This window comes from Sinocyclocheilus rhinocerous, unplaced genomic scaffold, assembly GCF_001515625.1.
Source record: "Sinocyclocheilus rhinocerous isolate Xijiao unplaced genomic scaffold, SAMN03320098_v1.1 scaffold1982, whole genome shotgun sequence".
Taxonomy (NCBI): domain Eukaryota; kingdom Metazoa; phylum Chordata; class Actinopteri; order Cypriniformes; family Cyprinidae; genus Sinocyclocheilus; species Sinocyclocheilus rhinocerous.
Genome location: NW_015651555.1, coordinates 644,030 through 661,771, shown reverse-complemented (window position 1 = coordinate 661,771; position 17,742 = coordinate 644,030). Strand labels below are relative to the sequence as shown.

At 37.0% G+C, this 17,742-nt stretch overlaps 2 protein-coding genes across 2 annotated transcripts in view; both read left to right on the top strand.

Annotated features, from left to right (window-relative positions):
• Positions 1 to 4,851, top strand: part of erbb3a (erb-b2 receptor tyrosine kinase 3a) — a 29,181-nt gene extending 24,330 nt beyond the window's left edge. The window contains exons 26-30 of the mRNA XM_016518547.1: positions 671 to 768; positions 869 to 1,033; positions 1,668 to 1,736; positions 2,015 to 2,282; positions 3,196 to 4,851. Coding sequence (XP_016374033.1) covers positions 671 to 768; positions 869 to 1,033; positions 1,668 to 1,736; positions 2,015 to 2,282; positions 3,196 to 4,037 — 1,442 coding nt within the window. The 3' untranslated portion in view covers positions 4,038 to 4,851. The remainder of the gene's footprint in view (positions 1 to 670; positions 769 to 868; positions 1,034 to 1,667; positions 1,737 to 2,014; positions 2,283 to 3,195) is intronic.
• A 1,409-nt stretch (positions 4,852 to 6,260) lies between these two features.
• Positions 6,261 to 16,112, top strand: pa2g4a (proliferation-associated 2G4, a). Its single transcript, XM_016518546.1, has 13 exons — positions 6,261 to 6,447; positions 9,148 to 9,276; positions 9,469 to 9,574; positions 10,091 to 10,160; positions 10,504 to 10,596; positions 10,793 to 10,856; positions 12,769 to 12,847; positions 13,579 to 13,657; positions 13,784 to 13,917; positions 14,217 to 14,311; positions 14,396 to 14,523; positions 14,612 to 14,665; positions 15,590 to 16,112. The coding sequence occupies exons 1-13, from the start codon at positions 6,363 to 6,365 to the stop codon at positions 15,650 to 15,652; spliced, it is 1,179 nt and encodes a 392-aa protein (XP_016374032.1). The 5' UTR covers positions 6,261 to 6,362; the 3' UTR covers positions 15,653 to 16,112.
• The last annotated feature ends 1,630 nt before the right edge of the window (positions 16,113 to 17,742 follow it).

The following is a 17,742-nucleotide window of genomic DNA, read 5'->3' as shown; positions in this document are numbered from 1 at the left end:
ACACAGCGTCTCCCTGACATGGCTGCATCAACACTACTGCTGTTTCTGAAACCACGCCTTCTTTCTTTGCGTGCACGTTTGGGCGGCATTATGCTAATATTTCCACATTTTGACGTAGATATGTGGGGGCGTGTTAGAATGAGCTGTTTTAGGTAGGTGTGGCTGACTCTGAACTTTTATAAAGAATATCTCTTTGGATTTGAGACTTTAGTCTTTGCAACTTTACAGATCTTCTTTATGCACCAAGAGCTTGTAACACTCCAAAGAGAAAGGAAAACTTGAAATCGCATCATATGACCCCTTTAAGTTAAGTTTAAATATAACTTAACATTTAAAACTGAATATTTATTAAATATATTTTAATAAATGTAAAAATAATTTTAAATATAATTTATTAAAAATAATTATCTTTTGGTATTAGTTAACAATAACAATATATGCTTGTGCATGCTTTAAAAACACTAATAATTTAAAAAATACTGTTAAATGTAATATGTAGCAAATCTTGAAAAATCATTTTTCAGACATTATACACATTATAATGTACATTATAATGTTGAGATGCCTAAATTCACTTGTAGCATTTTTTTTTTTTTCACTTGTAACATATCATTTATTTTAGTTTTTTATGTATTTGACTAAATAAATATTTGTTGGCTTATTTTAACAGGTTGGATGATTGATGAAAATGTTCGGCCAACTTTCAAGGAGCTAGCCAATGAGTTCACCCGAATGGCCAGAGACCCCTCCCGATATCTCGTCATCACAGTATGTCAAACTAACAGAGTACTTCATTGTATCTTGCATGTCACGGTCAAGCTGGAAATGTTTTGAATGACTGTTGTTGATTGATGTTCCACCACTATAGGAGGAGCACAGAGCTCCTGACCCGGCCTCAGATGAGTCCCATCAGAGAGGAACTGAGATGGACATTCTAGGGGTGGCGCTGGAGGACCAGGAAGATACGACAGACATGCCACGCTATATAACACCATCCAGAAGTTTCTCTAGATTGCGTATAGATTCTCATCAGGTGCGTTTTATAAAATCGATCATAATTAATATGTGGTTTGATTGAAAATAGACCAATGTACACCATTCACTACTCAAAAATTTGGTGTTGGTAAGATTTTTTTAAATAATTGAAAGAAGCCTCTCTTATGCTCACTTAGTCTGCGTTTATTTTATTAAAAAAACAGTATTATTGTGAAATATTATTACAATTTAAAATGACTGTTGTCTAATTTGATATATTTCAAAATGTAATTTATTTCTGTGATGCAAAGCTGAATTTTCAGCATCATTATTCCAGGCTTCAGTGTCACATGATCCTTTAGAAATCATTCTAATATGATGATTTGATGCTCAAGAAAGAACATTTCTTAATACCTTCAATGTTTAAAACTATGTGCTTCATACGTGCATCATACTTATTTTTCAGGAATAGAAGGTTCAAAAGAAAAGCATTTATCTGAAATAGAATCTTTTGGAATAATATAAAAGTTTTTACTGACACTTTCCGTCAATTGAATGCATCCCTGTAGAATAAGAGTATTAATTTATTTACTGATCCCAAACTTTTGAACGGTAGTGTAGATGTTGAGATGATCTGTGGAGGCTCTATGAATAATGAATTAATAAGCAACATATCTTTTTGACACTTCCAGTCAAGTCTGACTCCATCCAATATTGCTGGATATCTACCAATGACCCCTGGTCTGGAGAACTCGGTGCAGGTGAGCTGTCAATCATGTCTAAAGATTTAACAGGTTTTTACTGTAGCATTTTTACAGTCTTTTACCGTTAAATTCACGGTCATTTTTTACAGTGTACAAAAACTACATTTGTGTAGTTGCAAAGTTTGTGTGTGTTATGAATGAATATTGGAGGAGTAATGCACATAAGACACATATCTAAGAGCATATGGCTTAATATATAACTTATATTAATATATAACGTAATATATAACATATATATAACAATATAATATATTGTTCACCTCATTTTGCTGTAGACGGGATGGGCATCTCGGTCCCGTCTCGACTCTGGATGCACTGTTTCTGAGAGCTCAGAGGGACGGGGAACTGCAGTGGAGCTGGAGATGAACGAGGACATCTCTTCGGTTGGCAGCATGAGGAGGGTCACACATCGTGAGGACAGCGCTTACATGTCACAGCGGGACAACCTATCAGGACCTCCGGAAACAACCTCCACAGGGACTCCAGGAGAAGAAGACCAAAATGGATACGTGTTGCCTGGGTTTGGTGAAAGTCCAGAGAAAGGTGAGGATAAGCAAATTAGAGCAGCATGTGTGTGCAACCTTTATGCAACAATTTATGCAAAATTTTAATGCTTTGAACTTTACAAGGTACTGTGATGCAAGATTGAAAAATCTGCGGATGCCCGTTTCTGCCTTCATAGTAAAAAATAAATAAAAAGTAATTATGAGATAATGTTTAAAATAAGACATAAATTTACATTGTGAGATATAATCATACACACAATTATGACATACACTACTGGTCAAAATGTAAAATAATATGATTTTTTAAACATCTCTCATGCTCACCAAGGCTGCATTTATTTGATTAAAAATATAGTAAAAACAGTGATAATGTGAAATATTATTACAATTTAAAATAGCTGTTATCTATTTTAATATATTATAGAATGCAATTTATTCCTGTGATGCAAAGCTGAATTTTCAGCATCATTACTCAAGTCTTCAGTGTCACATGTTCCTTCAGAAATCATTCTAATATGCTGATTTGATGCTCAAGAAACATTTTTTATTATTATCAGTGTTAAAAAAGGTTTTTTGCTGCTTATTATTATGATTATTATTTTAATTTTTTTTGGAAACTGATACACTGCCATTCAAAAATGTGTTAACATATTTTATATTTTTTTATTATTTTATATTTACATTTTAAAATATATTAAAATAAAAAACAATTCTTCTATTTCACAATGTTACTGTTTTAACCGTATTTTGGATAAAAAAATGCAGCCTTTGTGAACATAAGAGGCTTATTTCAAAAACATTAAACATATATATATATATATATAAAAAAGTTGCAATTACATTAAATGTGAAATTCTAATTAAGTTGCAATCGCAGTGTCTTTTTATTTATTTATTTTTATTGTATGAGTACCCATGTTAACACATCTCTTGTATTTTGATTTTCTTTAGAAACTCTTCTATTCACATCATCACGTGCAAAACGTTCACAAAGGAGAATCTTAAGAGGTCATTCTGGCGACTTTTTGGAGGCCCACAGTGTTGCGGGTGAAGAATACGAGTATATGAACAATCAGACTCTCTCTCTCGGGCATATACCAGGGCAGCTTAAAGATTACAATCAGCGACCGCCACGCGACCGCAGCGCCTCCTTCAACCCTGCCGGCTTGTACAGCAATCACAAATCTCTAGGGTCCAGCAGGCCCAGTAAGAGATCATCGATCGAGGGCTCAGAAAGTAGCGGCGGTCTCTCCCAGTCCTCGACTGACCAAAGGAGTCACAGCGATGGCGATTTCCTATCCAGTGAAACGGAGTACACTGACGGCGATCTGGATCTCCAGGGGGTTCAGTACGAGTACATGGACATCCGTGGTGGTGCAGGACCACCATCCAACATGGTATTCAAACTTCACCTCCCAAGACCGGTTTCCCATCCTCCTCTCAGAAGATCGCCACAAGACGATGAAGACGAATATGTAGAGGAAGACTATCAGTACACTAACCACCAGCCTCGGCTGAGGAATTCGCTCAGGGTTCAGGGGTTAATGCAAGGGGACGGAGAAGTATATGAATATGAGGATATGGACTCATTGGCTGCAGGTGGAGCATCAGCAGCTGAATACCAGAATCTGGAGGGAGAAGATGAGGAGAGTGTTGGGCTGACGGATGAACCCCGGAGCCCGGGGCCGGAAGAGTATTTAAAAGTTCATGCAGGGATGGAACATAAAGCTTTTGATAACCCTGACTATTGGCACAGCAGGTCGTTTCATAAAGCCAATGCTGTCCGCACGTAGCAATGGAGAATAGCTTGAACGAACTTGATGCAAATGAATAAATGCAAGTTGAACTTTCTTCAGTGGCCAATGTTCAGGATATTATTCAATAATCCAGAGAAAAACTGATGCAGTCTTGACAAAATAAATGTATTTTGATCTAAAATGTATTCTTGATGTAAAAAATGTTGCATTATGGTTAAAATACATTGAAATAAGAGCAGCTTTGTTCTTTTTTTACTATGGTGGAGGTACCAGAATGGCCAGATTCATGAGCTACACATTGAATGGGAAGATATTTACTGTACATCTGGATGTGTATGTATGTAAGCGTGTGGTTGCTTAAAATGTTCTGTTCATGCCAAGTTTGTGTAACTCATCAAGAGAAGCCATAAGTTTGCTGTTGTGAGTGTTCATCTTAAATATAGTGTGTTCATGAAGTGCCCAATTCAGTCAGCAGCTGTTACTGCCATACCACTGTGCATCTGTTCAGATTGCACTCGAATTATTTCACAATTTAAGTGTAATTTTCGAAAGAACTATTTTCGAAATATCTAATCTGAGGTATTTACATTTGGAATTTATAAAATGATTATGTCAGTTGAATAACATATTGATTGAATTTGGGTAAAGTTGTTTTTGATGTCTTTGAGGTGTTTGTTGTCCATGCCTTCTGAACAAATCAATAATGAAGTACTTGTATTATGTTTCAAATGAAATGGCCAGTAAACAAGCTTTTATAGCAAACTATAGTTTTGTACACACATATCAAACTAAAGTATTTTCTCAACTTTGTAACAGTTTGAAATGATTTTTTATTTGCTTTTATCTTACTTTCAATAAAATGTTTCTATGTAAAGCTGAACTAAACTTTTGAAACCTTTTAGGTTCTCTCATACTCATACCCTTTTTTTCTGCTTTGTGTGTGTGTGTGTGTGTGTGTGTTTAAATGTTGTAGTGTCTCAATACATATTTAGGAAGCTATAAACTAACAAAACAATTCCCATGAAGATCAAGACAGATCTGTCCTCTGTGTGTGTTTGTGTCTGGAATGGTTGTAGATGGAGAACCTCTAGGTGAGTAATGAATTCATCTGACCTTTAGGGTTCCCGTAAAATAGACTAATTTTCAGAGGTGCCACTTACTATATGATACTGTATAACTACAAATGATTTATTGATTGAATGTCTTTATTGTACAAGTACAACGAAATTGAAATGCAATCCTTTGGGGCGATAATCTAATAAAATCAATCAATCAAATTTACAAAAGAGGAAAACATATTGTGGCAGCTACAGCCTGTTTTATGATTTATTATTGCATATTACAGGCTAATAGATTTCTTATCAATTGAATAGACAGTTTAACCTTATTGTTCATATTTTATGTTAATGTAATAATGTAATATTTAATAATTAAATATGTAGTAATGTGGCATTTTAAAAAAATATTTAAAGATTTTATTTCAATTCTTTCAAGCAGCTCTAAGGCCTGGTTTCACAGGATTAGGCCATAGTTTAATTAGGACATTTAAGTAATATTTATAAACATGCCTTAGAAAAAAAACATTACTGCTGTGCATCTTGAGACAAAACAAGGGCACTGACATATTTTAAGATCAATCAGTGCAAGTTTCTTTCAGTTGAAACAGTTCAGACTTACATTTTTGTCTGGGACTTTAAGCCTTGTCTGTGAAACCGGGGGTAAATTACTTGCAATATTGATTAACTTAAGTTTAATTTATAATTTATTTCTTTTATATATTTGGGCATTTAGTAATTGTACGCTATTATATACACACACACACAAACATATTTATTATTATTTTTTTTTTCAATGTGTAGTGCTTGGAATTATTGTGGTTGAGTTTAACAATGATAATGCCTGTTTTTGTTAGAAAAGGTGTAGCCTAGGAAATCAGACAAAATCATAATACAATAACGTTACATTCAGATAACATTTCCTGAATATTAGTTGTCTTTTAAGCCCCAACTGAGCAAGCCAAATATATATATACATATATATATATATATATGTAACAAAAACTTGAACTGAATTGAGCTAGATAATAACACTATTGTCATCTGTAGAGTCGTTTCATAATTGATGTTATTTTCCTGTTTATTGCCCTTTTTTGGAAGACATTCCAAAAGCCTCGATTGGTTTTGGCGCCATCGTATATAACGACACCTGTGATGCGGCTGCGTAGTAGGCGTGGCTACGCTGTGCGTGGAGGCCGTGGGTGGAGCTGGGGGGGGGTCGACGAGCAGCCTGGTGGTAGCGTGACTGATTTCTGCTGTCCGCTCATCATAGAGCTAGAGAGACGCTTCGAAAGCCGGTGCAACGATGTCTGACGACGAACAGCAAGAGCAGACCATCGCCGAGGACTTGGTCGTGACCAAGTACAAGATGGGCGGTGACATCGCCAACCGTGAGTTTGACGTTTGAGTGCTGGAGGTGTTGAGTCGGTGACACGGGCCTCCACGCTGCTATCTCATGCATGCCATGTGTTCGGACGAGACGAGCAGCGTGGGACATGAGACCCCGGCGCCCTGGCCTTATGCAACATACAGCCGCACAAGACCTCTTTTAAATGCACGGCTGTTCCTCCTATACATGTCTATAAAACCTGTACACTTTTTTTTTTTTTGCAGTCCTACAGTATGGAGGGACTCATTCTAGAGCTAATGCTAGATAGCATTAGCCCTCAGTGCATGTCAGTGGACACTTGTGGCTCTGGCATTGCCAGCTGTTAGAGGTTAACGTTAGTCCTCAAAGGCACGGGTTATTAGTGAGCTGTCTGGATGGATATGTCCACTACTGCCTTACTGACTTGAGAGCTTTCACATCCCATCTATCAGCGTTGCTCACAGAAGTAGTGAACAGCATGGAGGTGAACTTTAGCTGGTGAGGTGATGCTGACTGGGCTTTTGACATTATCAGTCCAGAGCAACTGGTTGATCATTGTATGTTTTTGCATGGTGAACTTGAATGGTAGTGCAGTACTCTATGAGCTCCATTGATTGCTCAGTGATTCCTGGTTTTCTTCTTTTAGTTTTGCTACAATTTTTTGTGATATCCTTGTTAGGTTGCATTAAAGGATTAGTTCACTTCCATTATGAAAATTTGTCATCATTTACCCACCCTCCACTTGTTCCGAACCTGTGTGAGTTTCTTTCTTCTGTTGAACAAAAAAGAAGATATTTTGAAAAATGTTGGTATTCGAACAGTTGATGAGCACTGTTGACTTCTACAGTATTTTTTCCCTTCTCAACTGGTTTTCTTTCAGGACCTTGATTTTATACTGGACATCAAGTAGCGTCTCACTGCCATAGTACTAGAACAGTTTTTTGATTAAAAAAGTTTGCACTATGACATTAAAATTTATTGATATATTACATTACATCTTGAACCATTATTATGGGCCGTTTTGGTTTGTAAATGGGTTTCAAGCTACACTTTTCATTCCATTCACTTTTGTTCATATGTGTGCGAGTGCTGGAGGCCATAAACGCAAACTCATGCGAAGAAGTTTCACATTTCTGTGTGTTCTGACCTCTTGAGTTTGTGTCACATGAAGATGTGTGACCGATAGAAGATCAATACGTCTCAGCTGACCTCTAAACTGAATTAAAAGAACAGTCTTTGAAGATAGATTTTAAAAAGACACCGCAGAGTGTGACGTCCTATCACAACCGCTACAGTGTCCGAAGAAATTGTGTGATCGACTACCCTTTAAATATCTCCTAAATTTAGATGGTTTCATGCTCTCAACAGGCAATAATCAACGTGCAAAACATTGGCTGCATCCGAAATTGCATACTCTCTGAGCAGGTACTTCTTTTGAATAAGTATTTTGCCACTGTTAAAAAAGTATGTTCAATATAGTATGAATGTAATATGCTGTCACTGTCATGATGTGACCTACCAGAGTCAGTTGCTTTGCTTTACTGCCATTCACAAATGCTTTCCAGTGGCCTCATGGGATAGTAAAGTGTCCACTGGATGTGCACTTCAGTCGGAAATAGTAGGTTATCGGGTACTTGTTGCCTGCTGTTTTATGACTACAATGAATTCCGACATGCTACTCAGTTCACTTCACATACTGCTTTTTACCTACTGTATATAGCAGGGAAGTGTGCAATTTCAAATGCAGCCATTGTTATTAGCACAAAGCATGTTTATGCTCACTGCAAGCCTTGTTTAATGTAGTCTGGGTCATTTTTTGATCTTGTATAGTGTTGAGAATGAGAGCATGTCACACAACCTGTCCATGTTGGAAAATGCCTTATATAATTATGGTTTCTAACAAGTGAGCAATAATTTTGCACCGAAATACTGTTCAGTTTGAATTGATGTACAGCCTTTGACATCAACAATAAACATCCTGGAAATGTTGCTTCTCCCTTAGGCATGGGCCGGTATGAGATTTTGACGGTATGGTAACCTTAAGCAAAAATATCACGGTTTCACGCTATCACGGTATTATTTTATTATATTATTTTTAAATGACTGGGTCAAAAAAAAAAACTTTTTTCCGCTGAACACAATATATTTAGTTTTTGAGCAACATACAGAATATTAGGAACAGTAGAATTTGTTTATTTTTCTTTGATTTGTTTAAAAGAAGAAAAATAAAGACCTTTATTTAACCTAAATCTGTAATTACAGTTATTTAATTTTAGTTATATAATTCTAGCTTTGAGAAATTATACTACATGCCTGAACTAAGCAAACAGCAGATTTGAAACCGTGACATTTTCAAATCGCGGTATACCTTGAAACCGGTAATCGGCCCATGCCTATTCTCCCTTTCAAAAGCCTATTTATTTAGATGACTATGACCAATTATGTTATTAGTAGGATTAGTTGGACTTTCATTTAGTGTGCATATTACAGTTTCAGTTTTTTTGAATAACTTTTTGAAGGTGCCGTCACATTGCACATTTTCACAGTAATTCACGTGATCTGGAATCTCGAAAGATTTTCCCATGCCAGATTTTGCAAGGGGTTCATGTTGGTCGTGCACATTCACCGTGCTGACCGACAGAAAGCTGATTGGTTAACCCTATTGACTATAGACAATGGACTTTTTTGCCCATAAAACTTGGTCTTGTTCTATTCTTTTTAGAGGCGTTGAGGGTCGTCATCGATGCTGCCAAACCAGGAGTTTCAGTTCTCAGCCTCTGTGAGAAAGGAGATGCTTTCATCATGGCAGAGACTGGGAAGATCTTTAAGAAGGAGAAGGACATGAAGAAAGGTGAGACTGAAATGTAGACGTGGCTAAATGCTTGTGGTTCGTAAGAGAGTGATATTGAGGCCATTCAGAATAGATCGGTTCAGATTTAGACTCCTCCAGATAAATCTGCAGGCCTCATTTGAAATATCACTCTCCTCACACATTATGCAGAAGGTCTTTTTGTTCAGGATTGGTGGTTGTCCTTTCTTGCAGGCATTGCGTTCCCCACCAGTGTGTCAGTCAATAACTGTGTCTGCCACTTCTCTCCGCTGAAGAGCGACCCCGATTACATGCTGAAAGATGGAGATTTGGTCAAAATGTAGGCAAACTCCCCTCTCCAGTTTGTCTGCGTCTGTCTAACCTCCCCATGTCTTTTCCTTCCTCTCCTTTTCCTTCAAGTCATTTTCCTTCCTCTTACTCAGCCCAACTTGTCTGCAGTGTTCTCCACTTTCCGTCTCTATCCCTTCCGATTGTGTCTTCCTGCTTGTTCCCTTGTTTTTTGTGATCCACACATGCAACTTTGCACGTTAATGTCACACTTAATAATTGTTTTTAGTGTTTAATGTAGACTCCGCAACACAAGTGTTCTGAAATCTCTTTTATAGACTCTGTAATTTTCTGTATTTCCTATTTGGGCAGAACATATTGATGGTCTTGTACTTTTTTAAGGCCATTTTTTATTATATTCATTTGACGGCGCTTACATTTTTGCTGTGTATTTGGGTTGTTCTCTGAAAACACTTAGGGGTTTAAAAGGCTTTGCTCAGGTTTCCCTGCACCTGTATGTCTATTTTTCTATTTTCCTTCCTGAATTTCTCTTCTTCTCTCTCAACAGTGATTTAGGAGTACATGTCGACGGCTTCATCTCCAACATAGCCCATAGCTTTGTTATTGGAGCTACTAAGGTGCGTGTGCATATATACGTATTTCCCCACCGTTACTACATTTTACATTTTATAAAACTTCATGGCTGTATGGATACCTAAAAGTGCAATTATAAAGTATCATCACATGCCTCTCTGGAGTAGTTGCTACTAATTGGTTAATTATATAATTTAATGGTCAAAAACTCAGGCAGCCGATTTTCTACATAGGTATAACAGTTTCATTTCACTCGTATTGGTCTGTTTCAAAATTTCAATCAAAATGTCATGTCCATTTATTTGCTAAGTAGCCATGGAATAAGAGATATGATAATCGCAACAATAAACCCTGTTACAAAACTAGTGACTTCATGATTTCTTTCAGGAAGCACCTGTGACAGGAAGGAAAGCTGATGTGATCAAAGCAGCTCACCTGTGTGCGGAAGCAGCTTTGCGTCTCGTCAAACCCGGCAACCAGGTTAGTACAAACCTCTCAGTTAAAGTGGTAGGTAGGTAAGGTTGAAGCCTTTTAACATCTATGAGAACATTAGCTGCCAGCTTCTCAACACAAGATTGCACAGAATAGACGGTATGTCTTATATTTAAATATATTGATGGTCTGTTTCTCATGCAGAGTCTCTTGTCTTTTCTGTCTGCCCCATTTACCTCTGAAGAACACTCAAGTAACAGAGGCCTGGAGTAAGATTGCTCAGTCATTCAAGTGCAATCCAATTGAGGGTGAGATATAGCTGTTATATCATTTGGGAAAGCCCAACTGCAATTAAAACATAATCCATCTGGAGAGTATTGTGGAGTTTGAAGGTGTGGTTAGTCCGAGTAAACTCATTACTCAACAAAACTGAGAATGAAAACTCATTATTTGTACAAAAACAGGACTGGCTTGATATCTGATATTTGCTTTAACGGGACAGTTCACCCAAAAATGAAGTTCTGTCATCATGTCTGTCATGTCAAATTCTGTCCTTCCAAATCCACACTTTTGTTTATTTTTGAAACACAAAAAAGATACTTATAATGAAACCTGAGAGATTTCAGTCCATCTTTTGAAAATCCACAGAACTGAAGCTTTAATACTTTAAAGGGATAGTTCACCAAAAAATGAAAATTACCAAATGATTTCCTCACCCTCAAGCCATCCTAGGTGTATATGACTTTCTTCTTTCAGACAAATAGACCAATTTCAGTGTTTCCAAACAGTGATGACATTTTTTGTGGGCGGAGCCTATCTGGTGGCAGAAAATGCCAGTTTTAATGTAGCAGTCTATGCAAGCCATGGAATAAAAGAATAAAAAAGGCAATTTTGAGTTTATATTTCAAAATTCTGACTTTTTTCTTTCAATTCCGAGATTATATCTCACAATTCTGGTAAGAAAAATTAACTCGTCATTCTCTCTTTTTTCCCTCGGCTCAGAATCATGAGTTTATAACACCACACGTCTGGCTTTTTTTCCTCAGAATTGACAAACTCGCAATTGTTGAGTTGAATCAAGTTCGAACTAGGAGATAAACTTGCATTTGCAAGAAAAAAAGCCATAATTGTGATTTAAAATAGACTTTAACTGAAGGGCTAATACAATATGTCCCCTATGTGAACATTATATAGACCTATTGTTTAAATCTAATTTATGCTTTAAAAGTAGAGTAATCATATTAGGTTTCATCCATAGTTTGTCCGTTTAAACGTCTGCGTTTAGCTTCAAATGGCGTCTTTGACGACAGTATTATATAAAAATTATTTGCATTCCGATTCTGAAATCCAAAGGCACAACAATACATTTTTTTCCCTCTTATTCCATGGATTTTACCTGTTTCCCTCCATTTGTTACTAGTGTTTTTCTGCCACCACAATGCGCGCGCAGCTGCAAGTGACGTAACTGTGACGTCTATTTCAAATTGGTCTATACAATCGGAGTTATATTTAAAAACGTCCTGGGCCTGCCTCTTCCAAGCTTTATTATGGCAGTGAATGGGTGAAATTCAATAGTCCAATAGATGTCCAATAAACTGCCAATCCATCATAAAAAAGTGCTCCACACATTCGCTGGACTCCACTCTCTTGTGAGCACGCGTACCAGTTAGCGGAAGCTAGAGATTATGGTTTATAACGTTTTAAATATGGATATTTTTCTTACAAAAATGCATCGATTCGCTTCAGGAGGCCTTTATTGGACTTATTGGACATCTATTGGACTATTGAATTTCACCCATTTACTGCCATTATAAAGCTTTGAAGAGCCAGGACATTTTTAATATAACTCTGATTGTATTTGTCTGAAAGAAGAAAGTCATATACACCTAATATGGCTTGAGGGCGAGTAAATCATGGGGTAATTTTCATTTTTGGGTGAACTATCCCTTTAAAGATCGATTTATATTGTGAACCGATTTATTCACATATAAACATTGATCAATGCACATACATAGAGCACATCAAACATGATAAACTGAAGCTCAAACAGGTTTCATTTTTTGGGTTGAACTAGCCATTTAATCAGACAAAACATGAAAGACTTGAAAGAACAACCCAAAGTACCTACAGGCATCAGCAGGAATGTCTGACTGTGATCTGCCAATTATTCATAGACGCATGTGCCATTATTCACAGTTCTTCTCTTTTGTTTATGGATAGGTATGCTGTCTCATCAACTAAAGCAACATGTTATTGATGGAGAAAAGACCATTATCCAGAACCCTACAGATCAACAACGGTATAAAGCAAAACTGAATATTGAATTTCTCAAACATCTCAATCCAAGCAAGCAAGATTTTATGCTGGCACGGAGCCACAGTGTTTATATTTTTGGGGGAAATTGGTCAACAAATGGCTTACAACAGGGTCTATGCTTACTTTTCTTTTTAGAAGCACAGTCAAAAAATTCAGGAGCACCTTCTGATCAATAACAAAAATAATCCTTCCCATTACGAGGTGATATTTGACTCCTTAAAGTGATTTACAGGGGCATTTTTTTTACCTTTGTAATGGCATTTTTTTCTAACTTTATTAAAAGTATGTCATCTTTTATTTCAAATTCAAATATATGTATTTATATTAAGCTTTTCCAAAATTTCTAATTAAAACAATAGAATAAGAATAAGAAGAATGTTACCAATCAAAATAAATCAATATTAACAAAATTCATTTGCACTACAGAGGTGGCACAGAGGAACACAAAAGTGACATGATGTAGGTATATTTAGAGACGTTTAATGAGGCTCAGAGGTGGCATGGATGTTTTAAATTCATAATGTTATGAGATTAAAGTTTTAAATATAAAATGTTGAATATTTTGAAATATTGATTGATTTAAATAACTGAAATGATACTTTAAAAATGAAACTAAAACTGCCAGTAGGTGGCGGTAAGACACTGATTTTATCACTGAATCATTCAATTCAAAATCAACAAAGACATCAATCTCCACTGTTTGTCTCATAACAGGAAGGACCATGAGAAGGCAGAGTTTGAAGTTCATGAAGTTTATGCCGTGGATGTGCTGATCAGCACAGGAGAGGGGAAGGTAAGTGATAATCACACGTTTATGAATGGCACCTGCCATTTTTAATCCTTTCTGTTTGGTTGTAATCATATACCTTTCATACTATGGATATAAATAGATATTTAAGCTGCATGATCTATCCCATAGGCGAGAGATGGCGGCCAGAGGACAACCATCTACAAAAGGGACCCCAGTAAGCAGTATGGGCTGAAAATGAAGACCTCAAGAATGTTCTTCAGCGAGGTGGAGAGACGCTTTGACGCCATGCCCTTCACTCTTAGGTGGGCAGCACTATTCTCCAATTTGTTTGGTTCCTACTTGGCTAAATCAAGAGGTGTATCTGCGTTAGATATTCTGTTCTTAAATCAAGCAGGTGTTTTTCATGTACATTTTGACTAGAAGGATGTGAATACCAGTGAGAAGTTGTGGGAACCATGCTGTTGATTTTTGATGACGTGTGCTCTATTTTTGTATTGTCACATGAGGAATGCTAGGACAATGACTTTAAAACTTGGTGGATAAATCGATGGTTTAGATTTCATGGTCATTTGGTAAACAGAGTAGTCTTTGTGTCCTGCAGGGCATTTGAGGATGAAGGAAAGGCTCGTTTGGGAGTGGTGGAGTGTGCCAAACATGAGCTCCTGCAGCCTTTTAGTGTGCTGAACGAGAAAGAAGGTCAGTCTCATTATCATTGCACCATTTCTTCCTGCTCTGACCTCTGGTAAATTTCTCTTTCCACCTGTTTTTGTCTGTCTTTAGGTGAATTTGTGGCTCAGTTTAAGTTCACAGTGCTGCTGATGGCCAATGGGCCCTTGAGAATCACCAGTGGACCACTTGAAGCGGAACTCTACAAGTCTGAATATGATGTTCAAGATCCTGAACTGAAGGTATGTTAGACCCATCTATTCTATTTAAATTGATTAAAAATGAAGGTTTTTCTTACTGTGTTGTTTTGGTTTCTTCTGTCATTTTCAGTCTCTGATCCAGAGTTCTGCAAGTCGCAAAGCACAGAAGAAGAAGAAAAAGAAGGTGAGGCCTTTGCTTTAAGAAATAGGAACAATCCTTATGTTGTTTCCCAACAAATTACTTTTTTCTTCCATGACACACAAAATGAGAAGTTCAGTAGAATGTCCTGGATGCTCTTTTCTGGAGAATGAAAGTGAATGGGGACCATTAAAGTAGCATAAATGTAGTCCAGATGACTAGTGTGCTATATTACAAATCTTCAGAAGCCATAAACCAGCATTATGGAAGCTTTGAGGAACAAAATAAGGTTTTAAGCTATTATAAAGGGGAAGTCGTGGCCTAATGGTTAGAGAGTCGGACTCGTAACCCAAGGTTGCAGGGATTGTAGGTGGGGGGAGTGAATGTACAGCGCTCTCTTCCACGCTCAATACCATGACTAAGGTGCCCTTGAGCAAGGCACCGAACCCCCAACTGTTCCCAGGGCGCCGCAGCAAAAAAAATGGCTGCCCACTGCTCCGGGTGTGTGTGTGTGCACTTTGGATGGGATAAATGCAGAGCACTAATTCCGAGTATAGGTCACCATACTTGGCCACATGTCACGTCACTTTAAAGTTGGCAGTCTCCACCTCTACAGATCATTTGCACTACAACGGGAACAGGAATTTTCAGCAAATTACTTAAATTTCAGTCTGTTTCTCCCACAAAGCTATTGTATGGCTTCAGATAACTTGGAATATGGCATGCCAGTTCTATCAGCTGGCAAAAATCATTCTGAAAGTGTTACAACAATATAATTCTAATGTGTCATTGTTATAGTTGTTTCCTAGAATTAGAATGCTTGTATCGTTATAATTATCGTTATGGTTTATTGTTATAGTTATCGTCCTTGGAGTGAACAGACAGACCTTTTGTCATTTTGGAGCGTGACTGTTCCCATTCATTTTAATTATATAAAAGATTCATTCATGCGTCTGCATTTTGTTATAGGCCTCCAAAACTGCAGAGACTGCTACAGGCCAACCAGCTGAGAATGAAGTTGCAGCTAAATAGAGGCGGCACAACTCCACCCTCTCCCGAAACCCCCGAAGAGCAAAAACATCAGCATTTCACTCTCGCCCTGTTTTATCCTCTTAGCCATCAAAAATTTGATCAAGAGTCACTGTTCAAGCCTGTGTTTAAACAATTTCTGCCTCCCCGTTATGGAGAAATATGTCATTAATATTTGGACTCCCAAGCGAGTGCAACAAATTTGTACTTTCATAATGAATCTACTTACTCTTTTGAAGCACTCAATTTACATTTCAACTGGAACGCAATGATTTTTTCAAAATGTAATTAAAAAAGCTTCGCAATTCTTTTGGAGAGTTGCGTTTTTCACAACATGTCCTGCTGACTGTTTAACATGCTTTGTTTGGCCCGAAGGTTCATTTGAAACTGCATTACATTAGATTAAGTGGTTTGGGAAAGAAACAAATTCGATTTGCAGCTATTTCTCAGGGTTCTGAAGAAAGAACATCTCCCTTATCTGAGAAGTAGTTTTGTACAATTAGGATCGAGAACACATCCATGGAGAATTTGATGACTTACAGGGACATTAGAATTGGAATTCAGTGAACAGAATTCCTAAGCACTCCATTGTTGTGATGCTATAGCAAAGAACATTGTCTTTTCTCTAACTGCCATCCCTTTCCACAAGTGTCACATCTGAAGATGACATTAGGGAATGTTTTGGTCATACTTCATTCCTGCCCATTTTCTTTTTTCACATTTTAATTGGTCTAATTATCTTTTGTTGATGCAGGGAGATTTTCCAAACAAACTTTAAGTTGTATTAATTCAAGTTAATATTAGAAAGTCTGATTTATTAGGGATTTGGTTAAAGGTCTGGTCCAAGATACACTAAAGCTACTTCAACCCACTGAAAAAGGTTATAACTTCCACTTGCCAAGGGCCAACATATTATCACTTTACCTTCTATGAGCAATAGTGTCTGTTTGACTGAATATTCAGATCAAAACTAGGCTCGGACTGGATTGAGAAGCTTTCCAGGTGTCATTTTTACAATCCAGTCAGTGCAGTTATTTCAGGAGAGGTGATGGGAAGTGGCTCTGGAGCATTTCTGGATCAGTCCTGTTATTTGGGGCTTAGTTGAGGCTGGCTCAATACATCTTTTGAAATGTTGGTTATTGTGACTTCTATTCTGTTTCTAGATTGTAAAGGTTTATGTGGGAGAGGAGGCTGGAGGTTTGGATTTGACACGATCTTGTTTTTGTAGAACCATCGAATGGGACTTTTACAACTAATGAAATAAAACATAACTTTTAATATATTTGATAAACGCCAAAGACCACTATCGTTCACGACAATATACTTTCAAAATAGTAAAATAGTCTTAATTCCACAAACACTTGTCTTGCCTGTGACATGACAGATATACATTGACTTAGCAGTTAAAATTTTAGTGAGGAAATAAATGTATTAATTTAAACATTTATCCTGATTTGCTACAGATTTTTTTTTAAACGAATCATAGGAGTCAGGTCTTTTCACTGATTCTGAACAACTCTCGAAACGAGAACCTGTGGCGAATAGTTACAACCAGTGTTCGAACTATACCGTGGACTTTGGGGGACATAGTTCGCACTATGGTTACAACGTACTCGAAATACACCTACAGCCTGGTTTTATTACAGTTTTATAAACACACATACGAAACCGATTTTAAAAAATCGAAAAGAAAAACCTGAGTATGTAAAATATCACGCAGGGAATCGTTTAAAAAATAGTTCTCCGAAACGAACGGTTCGAAAGAATCGACTCGGAAATGAATCAGACCATCAATAGAAAATGTATTCAGTGTTGCCAATTTAGCAATTTTGTTGCTAGATTTAGCAACTTTTCAGACTACCCTAGCAACTTTTTCTTCCAAAAACACCTAGCAACAAATTTAGCTATTTTTAAAAATTTATTTGGCAACATTTAGCAACTTTTGATAAGTGACTCAAACGATAAAAAAGGCACACATTTTCCATCTAAATTACACAAAAAGAGGAAACCAAAGGTGCCTAGCAGTACACAATTCACATGAATTAAGTTGGCTGCTATTAGCAATTGTTTAATTTAATAATAATAATAATAAT